Source organism: Manduca sexta, chromosome 17, assembly GCF_014839805.1.
Source record: "Manduca sexta isolate Smith_Timp_Sample1 chromosome 17, JHU_Msex_v1.0, whole genome shotgun sequence".
Taxonomy (NCBI): domain Eukaryota; kingdom Metazoa; phylum Arthropoda; class Insecta; order Lepidoptera; family Sphingidae; genus Manduca; species Manduca sexta.
This window is the reverse complement of record NC_051131.1, coordinates 9106785-9118989: the sequence shown is the minus strand read 5'-3', so window position 1 is coordinate 9118989 and position 12205 is coordinate 9106785. Positions and strand designations below refer to the sequence as shown.

Here is a 12205-nt window from a genome sequence, read left to right as displayed (position 1 = left end):
ATAGTGTCGGGTTATATTTCTGAAAACTTCACCTTTCGCCACTAATCACTAATATTCGTTTCAAGTCCTTTGCGGCCAAAACATAATTGCGACTCTAGATAGAGACGCGTCGAGACTGTATCTGGGTTATTGTTGTCCTTGCATTATGTTTGGTATAGTTGTACTGCGTGGGCGGTACGACCACCTCTTTACGGTCCCAGGTTTGAATCCCAGCGCCGAGAAAACTGATATTCTGTTTTTTAGCTCAGTATCAACCCGGTGTCTGTGATTTTGTGCCCGACATGCCAATAGGTTCGCCTTATCTCATCATTGATCGGAAAACACAGGATGAAAAGAGGGTCCCCTAGTTACTCCTCTGTCTATGCCTTCGAATAAAATTCGTGATGTGTGTTGTGTTGCACAATGTTATTGTTACTTAAAAAGTTAAATATTTATTTGATAGTAACATGGTAAGAACTCGTTTTAAATATTATTCTGAATTTTTTAATTACGTGTCCGAGAGACGTAAAACTATTTATAATTAGATTTTTTATTAAAAAAAAACCAATGAAACGTCGAAGTGTTAACTTGAATATTCTTGGGTAATAATAAAAAAAATATATTGAAATGTCAATTTTATACGAAAATATCATTTTTTACCATCCTTGTCAATAAAATATAATTAATATCGTAGAGGTACTTTCGATCACAAAATTGATTTCCAAAAATTTTATAAAAGTATCAATTACAATGAGCAAATACTACGTTATAACAATTTAAAAATAATGCGGTGCTAATGTCCTGGAAATTATTGTTTTTGGATATAAAATATATGTTTTCTTAAAGATTTTAGACTCATTAAAATTGGTAATAAATAAAATTTTCAATTTCCATGTACTTATTTAATCAATAAAAAATAATATGAACTCAACCAGTAAGGCACAATCTATGCTAGCAATAAACTATTTTACAAAAATCACATTTCGAATGTATGGTAACTTATCACAAAGTTTTTCACGGAACGTACTCTTATCATTTACTGGAAAATGTAAGTTCAAAATTACCGCGCACATTTTAATAGCTTTTCAACAATAAAACAATTTAATGAGGGCCTAATGTAATTACTGTCCAAGTGCCACCGGCGGTTGCAAATTGTAGTGTCCTTGGAAAACCGCGTAATTTTCTTTAGTGGCGCACTGGTACGTGTTTATCGGGTGAGGGTATTGTTGGTAGACTCGCATCGGCGGCCGCGGGTACAAATTGTCTTGTCTCACCTCGGGATACCAGCTATTCATCACTCCGTTGCTGCTGTACACTGGTCCGTTGTACACGTTCGGGGCACTCGTCACATTAGGAGCTACTGCGGCATAATTTATTGCCTTCGAGATAACCGCCGCAGGCGCTGTTCCATAGTTCGTGCTTCCAACTGATACCACGGGCGACGTTGCCGACGTCGGAGATCGTTCACTTTTTTCACTCCCAGAATCTTCTTTATCGTCTTCTTTTGCTTTCTTATTTTTTCTTGGCACATTGGCGTGAGTTTTTACGTGCTTCGCAAGATGATCGGATCGCATAAAACGTTTCGTGCACAATTGACAGGCGAATCTTTTCTCTCCAGTGTGAGTGCGAAGATGCCGCTGCAACTCATCAGATCGCGTAAACCTCTTTCCGCAGAATAACCAATTGCAAACGAATGGCCGCTCGCCCGTATGCCAACGTAGATGAGCTTTCAAATGCGATGTTTTCCCGTACACTTTTCCGCAACCAGGAACGTGACACACGTGTTCCCTTTTGGCACCATCCTTTCCATAGTTCGGTCCAAAACCGGCTGCCTCAGTCAAGCAATTAGGACAGCGACACTTAGCGCACCGACGTTGCAGTTCACGAGCTTCTTCGGCGGCTGCAGCAGCGGCTGCCGGCGGCCAGTATGCCGGGTACTGAGCGGGATACGGCGGCAAGTCGCGCCAGGCCGTCGGCGCGCACCACGTCCCTGATGACGCGCTGCTGCACGATGACAAGTCCGAGGCCGGTGAAAGCGCGTCACCGCGGCCGTACGCGCACCCGTATCCGGACATCATGTTCATCATCTGAAATAATATTTAACGTGATTAGATTTAGGTTTTAACAATATTTCACGACCGTGGATGGAGATTAAAACTAAACGTTGACAAATTAAACAACTACGCGGTCAAAACAGGAAAACGTAACACATTTCACGTATTAAAAACCGCAATATCAATATAAACAGTGTGAAAGCGTCGGTTAATAGAGTGGTAAGGTGGGCGGGCGGACGGACCTGTTGCGCGGGTGGATCCACGTATTGCATTTCCGGTAACTGTGGTGACAACGTAGCGCAACGAAAACCTTCAACTGGATAATTACAGGGCGGCGCACCGTTCGCGCCGAGACGTTTTTAATAACTGGCTTGGAATAGACGTAACGAGCGGTTGTCACCTCGCCCCCTGCCCCTCGGGCCTGCGAGTCGAGGAGTCGAGCGGCGCGCGCGCACCCCGGAGCCCCGGCCCGCACCCCGCCGACCCGCTGCCGCCCCGCCGCCGCCCGCCAGCGCAGCCTCCGCCGAAACACCCCACCCCACACCCGTGAATTATGAGCTTACCATTTAAGTTCATGAGAATGGGAAAATCACGACGGCGGCGACACGATAGCGCGCGCTTCGATTGTGTTCTCGCCTATTGATTAATATTATGAATATGTATTGAATCAGAATTCGTTTATACAATATTCGAGGTGGAAATTATCATATTTACATTTTTAACCATTTACTAGCACGTATAACCATGTATCGTCAATCAATAATTCATTTTTAACGCAGAGATTGATGCTTCAGCGCAGGAAATAATATTACAATACCTTGCGTAATCTAAGTAATTATTTACACAATAACGACGTCAATACGAAATGTGTCCTGCAGTCGGGAAGGGTGAAGTTTTCCGAAAAGTCCGCCGACATAACACATAGGTAGTGCATAAATGCGGTCTGCAAATCGTTCCGACAGTAATTAGACTTTACATAAATTACGAAAGGGAAGCCGCCTGGAATCGGTTTATATGGAACTTTGACCAGTAGTGTCCTATTTACATACTTTACATTCTTTAAATGGATAATTATTGCAACTACATCGTATAATATACCTATACTCTCCATGCTTTCCATCTAAAAGTAGTCAATTGCATTGATGAAATGAAATGAAATGAAATGATTTATTTGAATCTGTAAAATGTTATACATTATTTAGATTCCGTCAATATTAACTCTACCACCAGTTCGGAAAGCAGTTTTCACCAGAGAAGAACGGGCAAGAAACTCTGGTGTTGCTCTTTTCAATCAGTTTAGGGTAAAGACAGTACATGATAAAGTAAGAAGAAAAAAAAAACAAAAAAAGTTTAGAGCAGTTCATTTATAGGCTCATGAAATAAGGAATAAATTAATTTATTTTTTTATATGACTGCACAACCCTCTCAGGAATCATAAATTTAGATTTAAAGCTGGGTCCATACAAAATGTAGCTCAAAAGGAGACCTCATTCCAAATTTGAAATTTAAGTGTTTTACTAGTAAATTAAGTAATAAGATAGCGAATCTTCGATATGAAAATACTTAAGTCATCTTCAAAAACACTTTCGAATCTATGCAATAACGTACTATAATAATTATAGAACACTTCACTACTGAAAGGCAACCAAACTTAAATTGTAAACAAAGTACAAAAACTGTTAACTAATGATCAATCGGCATGATTAAAAAAATATGAACTACAATTACCGTAAACGTATTATTGTTAACAATGTTTGTAGGTAGAGGCTCTAAGGTCCGTAGTGAGTATCTTTTTGGAACTCCCAGGCGCTTAATGTATTTAATTTTTTCTCTATTTCGGTCGGCAGTTCGCGGCAGACGCATGATTTATGCATATTCGAGCGGAGCCAAACCTTTAATTACATGTTGTTAAAATATGGCAGTTTGTTAAATCATTCGTTGTGCTTTTGTTTCACTAAACACCGCGCCCTCTTAGAGAGAACTACATTTCCTTTTCTTCCATCACCGAATTTTTAAGATTACATTTTTTATTTATCTTCTTGCTGGTTTAGGTTCTTATTTCTTTTATTCATATATATCATATGTGAATTATATATAACCAAATCTTCACTTTAAAAATAGATATTATATCATAATGCTGCAATGACGTAAATAGACTTCGTGGAACTTTCCTTTATCCTTTTATATGTATTAAGTCACTAGGAAACGTATCATTTCACTTTAGAATTATTTTTATATTAATAACATACATACATGCTACACATAGTCAATAGGAAGTCAAAGGAACTTTATTTCTAACCTGAATGATCAAATACAGTATAGTATGCTAGAAACATAAATTAACTTATCTCCTACTTTGTAATTAAATTGGTTTATCTTTATCTTGATTATATTAACCTTTTAAACAAACGTGTCACTTTTAAGAATAGATTCACTTACCTATCAATGAATGGAGATCAAAGAATAAATAACCCACAATGCGAAAACATTTTTTCATTGTTATTGGCAAGATAAGGCGCGTACAAATTAATCACACGTAAGAAATAAAAAATATAAGCAAGTCTTATGTTTTCTATATGGAATCTGTGCTTGTAGACGTACGACGTAGAAAATTAATTAAATATCCATGGAAGTGAAGTGCATTTGTGAGATAGAGTCTCATTAATAATATAGGAACACTAGATGCACTTAAAACATAACAAAATTAAGTATTACCAGTATTGTGGTATGTATTCAGTGTCATTTTTTATTCAGTTTTTAAATTCTAACTTTGGGTTGCTACTGAATCTATTTCTGAAAACAAGCAATAAATGCGTAAGGATTCCAATATATATATTTTTTTTATTGAATACTTTTAGTAATCAATCAATAATTCGTTTGTCATTATTACTAATCGAATTAAGTTAAATAACTCGATTTCTCTTCTGTTAAGGGCTTGAACGCTGTATATTTATTGAATCACAAGGCTTTTTTTAAAAGTCATACTTTTAATTCGCCCTTTTAAAAATTCATCAAAATAGTATCTCTTCTTTTCTTTTTCAACGTTCAAAAAGAAAAAACGTCTTTTGTTTCCGAATTTCAAAATTCAAACGCTATCCCTCTCCACTAGCATTGGGATAACTGGCTGTGGCACGGGTGAGGAGAATGTGATGGCTGCCTAGCATAGCATTTGGCTAAGATATTGTAACCTAACAAGAGACAGATCTGTCTCTACAATTGCTAAATGAAACAAATGATGCCTAGAGAAGAACTTTGCCACTATGACGTAGACAACTCAGCCTTGGTAATAACCCAAACACCCAAGTTTATAGGTTAATAATGTTTCATTATTATCACAAGCACAGCCTATCTTCAGCTGTGGGCAGCTGAACATAGGCTTCGTTCAAAAATTCCTAGACCGAGCTGTTCAAGGCCGCTTGCATTCAGAACTGATAATGACATAACACAAATCATAAGCATAAACCTCCTGCTATAGGTATTATTACCCATATAAAAGACATTTATTGCATAAAGCAGACTCAACCAAAACCGTGTGAATCGAATCCTTTCATAAAAGACTACAGAATTTATACTTGCTACTGTACATTGTCACATTATTAACACTAAGTACAATGCATCAACTTGTCGACATGTTTACGACTGCATAGAACAAAGGTTTCGGGCCTCGTTGAAGACAAAGCTACTGTAAAACCCCGGCCGGCGACTCATAAAGGCCACATGCAGTGGACAATGTCAACTACTAATGCGCTATGATCGGTCTCTGACGCCATAAATCTTGAGGGCTTCTGTCTTTTGTTAGATTAAAAAAACCTGTCGATCTTTTCTACAGGGATTCTTGTTTTGTTCATACTGAATTGTGTAGGTCTTTCAACTTTGGTATAACAAATTAGCTGGTATTGGTGTTTTACTAAATTTAATATAGGTACGAATTTGTCCAGTATAATGTGATCAATGAATGGTATTTTTCTAAAACGCTATCAGTACTACTAGGATGTGTGTTGACCATTGACCAAACCATAATATTATTGTATTGATATAGCAAGATCTTTATTGTAAAGTGCGTAAATTCGATATTTATTATAAATAAAATTAAATATTTATTCTAATTTAATAATTTCACCTACAAAACTGTTGTAAACTTGTAAAGTTACGTCTACCTGTAATTTCAGATTTACCTATATGTTAATACTTAATAGAATCGTTTCTAATATAAATAGATAGGTAAGTAAATTCATAATCCTTTTATTATATTCATACAAGTAAACAATTTGGCAACCTAATAATAATCCCCAAAAATGTCTTAGGCACCCGCACATTCCTCATGTTGCGAAATAATACTCGTTTCCGCCAAAGAAATTCAGATATATTACACATAATTACAGGTTTCTTATATCGTAGGCGGGTAATTGGTTTTATCGCACGCTGTCCTTCACTTCCTGTCTTTTGCGGGGCGCCCTTATGAATGGGACCCACGCTTTACTCTTACAAAGTACCGCCGTGGTGTCGGATTGCGTTGCGGCAACTTGCAGGCAGCGCGGCACCCACGCTATTTAGGAAATCAATTGCCCATAGAACAGTGTCTTTTGAGTAGACGCTATTCCTTGGTATAATAAAGATATTGAGGTGTTTTTCTATATATGTTAAGCGAGACTTGTCAATTTCATATTTAAGCTGGCACAGATTAGTAAGTAGTTCCACTCATCCTCCAACTGTGGTTCAGATAAAGCATTTTTTGCCAAGCCAAAAAGAACATATTTTGCTACCTACGTAAACAAGACATCCTTACCTAATTATTAAAGCAAATCATATAAGTATATTATACGGTACTTAACTATATATAAACTATGGACTAAAATTATATTTCACCCTTCAAAACAAGATGATGGTTCTTTATACGTAAAAACTCTTTTGAGTTGGTCTCATCGCCTTCGCTTTTTCAACCGGTGCAAGCAATAGTGACTCTCCAATGTCGTCTTCGAAAATATTGATTTAACTCAAATATTTCATAATGTAGAATGCAGTAAAGAGCTAAGATGCGCCTTTTAATTCAAAGTTTTGCGTACATGATCCAGAACTTCGAATTGTTTTGTCTATGTAATTATAGTAATTAATGTGAATTTATACAATTATATGTTTTTCTTAAATAAATGTGTTCAATGTACGTTTTTTAGGTGAATGTGATCTCTCTTTTCGTAGCAGTAACACCTTTTATATTTTTTAAGCAACTAAACACTATGAAAGAGGATCAAATGCTAAAACGTTACGTTGCCAATAAGTTTTACATTACTTTTGTATCGTAGAGCGGACGCAAATGTTATCTGATCGGAATTCCGCTCGTTTAGTGAATTCTGATGTTTTTAAAGGAGTGAATTGTTATGTGTAACCAGATCACTCGATGTACCTGTTGCTAACAATGAAGAGTGCACAGGTTCGCACCACGCGATGCGCCTTTGTCGATCTTTTGTGTTTTGAATGTATTGTGAAGTCTGCTCTTGACGTAAAATCGTTATTTTTTAGTGACAAAACTACCTACCCACTATACTACCATCTGTGATGAATACACGTCTATAATGTCGCGTCTCGGGAGTCGCGAGTAATATTTAGCGGATCAAAAAACAGACTATCACTAGACCCTACCTATCAAGGAATCGTTATTACTAAGTAAAACCAAAAAAGTAAATTTCTCCGTATTATTGTTTTATATATATATATATATATATATATATATATATATATATATATATAAAACAATAATACGGATAATAATATATATATATATATATATATATATATATATATATATATATATATATATATATATATATATATATATATATATATATATATATATATATATATATATATATATATATATATATAATAGGTATTAAAAATATTTAGAATAAAAATATTTTTAATACTTATTAAGGTAGTTCTTCCGTTGACGATCAAAATGTTCTCTACATTTTTATCTTTTGTCGGAATACAGTATCCACCGTAGTGGCGAAGACTGTCATCTTAATGGGAACCCGACATAACATATATCTAGGTACTACTAATATACATAAATGCGGTTTGCAAAACGTTCCTATGAAAATTATATTTTACATAAGATACGAAAAGAAAGCTGAAAGGAATGAGGTTATATGGACTCTTCACTACTAAGCAACTGTGCATTTTTTCAAAACAAAGAAATATGGGTACGTTAACCCAAAATTTGATCTAACTACGTGCGCATGTGTTAACTTACAAACAAATTAAGAATTGCATTGACAATTATTGAAGTCATCTATTAAAAGGGTTTGTTAAGTATACCGGATATCAGAATATTTATTTGTATTAGGAACGAACTAATTAATACTAAGTATTATATTCGGTATTCGGACAAGTAGAAAAAAGTTTAAAAATTAGATTTTACTAATAATCCATGCTCTAATAAAGCTAGGAAATTTGACTACTTAACGTTATTATAGACGGCCGGTCACCATTTGGACATTAACAAAAAACCTTGGTAGGTAGATTTCTGCGGAGCGTGGACGCCCCGTGGCGCCGCGGCTTCCTTCAAAGACTCTTTCTTCGCTCTGACAGCCGAAATTGGCTGACAAGAGTAAAAACTACACATCGGAACAGTTTGTTTTACACAAGACACAATTTTGGATTTAAATATCTATGACAAGTTTTTGATGTCGGCGGATCAGTGTCATGTTTTTGCGAATGTGTATCAAGGACATAAAACCAAAATTTATTGTAATTCCGTTAACCATATTAATTATCTGTGTAGACTATAGTTGTTATGTAGATAAGGTTCTTTCTTAATAAATAAAATTTCATGGTAGCTGATGTAATTTATAAATCGTTTTCTTAGAGAATTCATTCTCGTGTTAGTGAATATTGAGATAACTTATTTCGGAAATCAGATCTTTAATTAGGTAGAGTTAGTACCTACCTATAATGATTGACATGAAAGTAAAATGCTCCTAGCCGAATTTTCGGCCACGGCGGCCAATCTCAACAGAGATCAGCCAGGTACGCAAGAAATATTATAGTGCACAAGTGTGTGTGTGCAATACACAGGTGTACTCTCTGTTCCTTCGCTCTCATAGTCCGGTTAGACGGCAATCCCACATGACCGGAGAGGGACCAGGCGCAAGACTTTACGTGCTTTCCAAAACACGGGGGTATCACACCGCCAACTTCCTGACTCCGAGCTGTGACTTAGTAATGTTTTTAAGATGGAAAAACCCAGTCACAATTATTTTGGCCCGACCCGGAATTCGAACCCAGGACCTCAGCGCAGTAGTCATACTCGTAACGTGTACCATTACAACTACGCCATCGAGGCAGTCATTCTACCTATAATATATTAAAGACTGTCATAGAGCATACGCTAAAAATAAAAATGTAGTAAGTAGGTACCTACATATAAAATAATATGAGGAATCTATACTATTATATAAAGCTGAAGAGTTTGTTTGTTTGTTTGTTTGAACGCGCTAATCTCAGGAACTACCGGTCCAAACCGAAAAATTCTTTTTGCGTTGGATAGCCCTTTGTTCGTGGAGTGCTATAGGCTATATATCATCACGCTATACCCAATAGGAGCGGAGCAGTAATGGCTAATCTCAGGAAATACCGGTCCAAACTGAAAAATTCTTTTTGCGTTGGATAGCCCTTTGTTCGTGGAGTGCTATAGGCTATATATCATCACGCTATACCCAATAGGAGCGGAGCAGTAATGGCTAATCTCAGGAAATACCGGTCCAAACTGAAAAATTATTTTTGCGTTGGATAGTCCTTTGTTCGTGGACTGCTATAGGCTATATATCATCACGCTATACCCAATAGGAGCGGAGCAGTAATGAAACATGTTGCAAAAACGGGGAAAATTATAAGTTTTGAGAGCTTCCGTTGCCTGCGCTGCGTAAACGGTTAAAGTTATGCAACAATGATGTATGACGGGATTGTTCCACTTTAAAAGTTCTAAAAATATATTATAAAAACAAAAGTCCCCCGCTGCATCTGTCTGTCTGAACGTGTTAAACTCAAAAACTACCCAACGTATTAAGATGAAATTTGGTATGGAGACAGTTTGAGACCCTGGGAAGAACATAGGCTCCCGGGAAACTACTACTTTTATAACGGAAAACTTTAGCCTGAAAAACTTTATAACGCGGGCGGAGCCGCGGGCAAAAGCTAGTATTAAATAAAAATACATACTTAATTATTTGAAAAATAAAATATAATTAAAGTGTAACATAATAGTAACATAAACATTTAACAGATTTAAGATTGTAATCGTAGATTTACGCAAGACGTGATGCGTGTTCAGTGCGTACTTACTACTAATTGAATCAAATATAAAAAAAAATACTGTAAAAAGTAATGAAAGTAGATCGTAGTCTTAGAAGTGATAGCCAATAGGTCTGTCTCATTCGTTCCTTCCGTTTTCCTTCTGAAGGTTTAAAAGTCGAAATTTCTTCTACATTGAAAGGTCTGGACGGGCGTGGCAGTTTAACACGATGATGGTTTTAAAAAAAATTTTGACAAGTTTTGGGTGAATTTTTCTATTTAAATAATAATTTATATTCCAAGTTTAAATAGATGTTTGAAAAAAATTGGGGTATTTGCCAATCTTTCTTTAAGTATAATACGACTAGCGACATCTAGCAGCAACGCCAGTAATTAAAGTCTATGTCGTAAAGGATGTAGCACTTCAATACTTTTTGGTAGAGACCATACCCCTGACAAGGATTTAAGTAGTATCCTATCAAGTATATTATTAACGTTAACGTATTTCTCTAAAGTTGTTTGACAATAATATAGGTAAAAAACAAAAAATTGTACGCCAATTTACATACATTTTACGTTTACCTTTACTATGGTTACGTGATTTACTATTCGAAGTTACGCGCAATGATTACGCTGCCACATTTTGGTTCCAATTACGCTCACGGGGCGCTGTTCAAAATTCCGTAGAAAAAATTATTTTAACGAAACTGTTGCGTTAACGTTACGATAACGCGTAAATTAGAGTTAAAGGTTCGGTCTAAGCAGAAGAAAAATATTTTTCGCGACCAATAGCGCCATCTATGGAGAGAATTAACAAATATAAATATTTCCAGCGCGATTAATTTTATTTTTCAAAATCTTTGCTAAGAATTGCCTCATAATATTCAAACATCTTTCACGACTTGGCAGAAAAAGTAATGTTATCGATCTTAAAGGAATAATGTAATTACAAAGACCATTTTATAAGGTTCAAAAATTTATTAGGTACAACACCGTCACAAAACATACATTTTTACAATCATTAATATCTCATAATTTACATTAAAATAGGATATTTAATGACTACTCAGTAAAGACTGAGGAATGTTTTTATCGTAAGTAAATACAAAATATTCCATCTCCGACAACATTTTAATAGATACTGTAAAAGATGATCGAATGGCAAATCATAATAGATCTTGCATTAAAATTATAAAAGCGAGAAGAAATTTTACGCTAAATGTGTTTCAAAGCTTTAATATAGGCATTCATTAGGTACCTTGAATATTTGATGAAATAGAACACATTAATATGTCAAACCATTAAATTTTGATTAAGCCCGTTTGCTTAACTAGAACTAACTGCAGACGAAGCACCACCACCTCTTCCCAATTTTGTGCGCTCGGTCCCCACACCGAATACACACCCATACACGGGGGGCACCTGCCGAAGTCCTATCGATAGAAATTGCGTGGCGTTATTTAAATTTTTAAAAATTGTCGCGACATTCAAATGTGAATGTGTAAGCGAATGTGTAACACTTCGGTTAGCATAGTTCATATGAGATGAAGTATCGTAACAAATTTTAAATTAAACAAAACCGATTGGACACATTTAACTTTGAGACAATCTTAGTAATAAACTTTTTATTACAATAGTATAAATATTATATTTATTTAATTATAATAAACTTAGATTATAAGTATGTTGAAAAACATTATCGTGTTGGGTTATCCAGCCCGTATCGAAAATGTATCAATACTAAATAAATAATAAACTGTTTCACTCTGTACGGTAATATATCCCAAGCCAGCGAAAACCTATCTACACTTTATATTCTAGTCATTTTCGTGTTAAGTATATACAATTTATAACTATATTGTGAACATCCAAATTGTACACCT

General features: G+C 35.6%; 1 protein-coding gene across 1 annotated transcript; it reads right to left on the bottom strand.

The window, feature by feature from the left end:
* Nucleotides 1-774: 774 nt before the first annotated feature.
* LOC115443483 (transcription factor Sp5) lies at nucleotides 775-2440 on the bottom strand. Its single transcript, XM_030168915.2, has 2 exons — nucleotides 2276-2440; nucleotides 775-2066 (listed from the first exon to the last, which is right to left on the bottom strand). The coding sequence occupies exons 1-2, from the start codon at nucleotides 2303-2305 to the stop codon at nucleotides 1101-1103; spliced, it is 996 nt and encodes a 331-aa protein (XP_030024775.1). The 5' UTR covers nucleotides 2306-2440; the 3' UTR covers nucleotides 775-1100.
* Between the last annotated feature and the right edge of the window lie 9765 nt (nucleotides 2441-12205).

What these genes read in the sequence shown, in the direction of transcription:
- LOC115443483 (XM_030168915.2), bottom strand. Translation starts at nt 2,305, where the DNA reads ATGCAATACGTGGATCCACCCGCGCAACAG. An exon ending in TGGATCCACCCGCGCAACAG is followed by an intron (nt 2,067 to 2,275) that starts GTCCGTCCGCCC and finishes ATATTATTTCAG; the next exon opens with ATGATGAACATGATGTCCGG.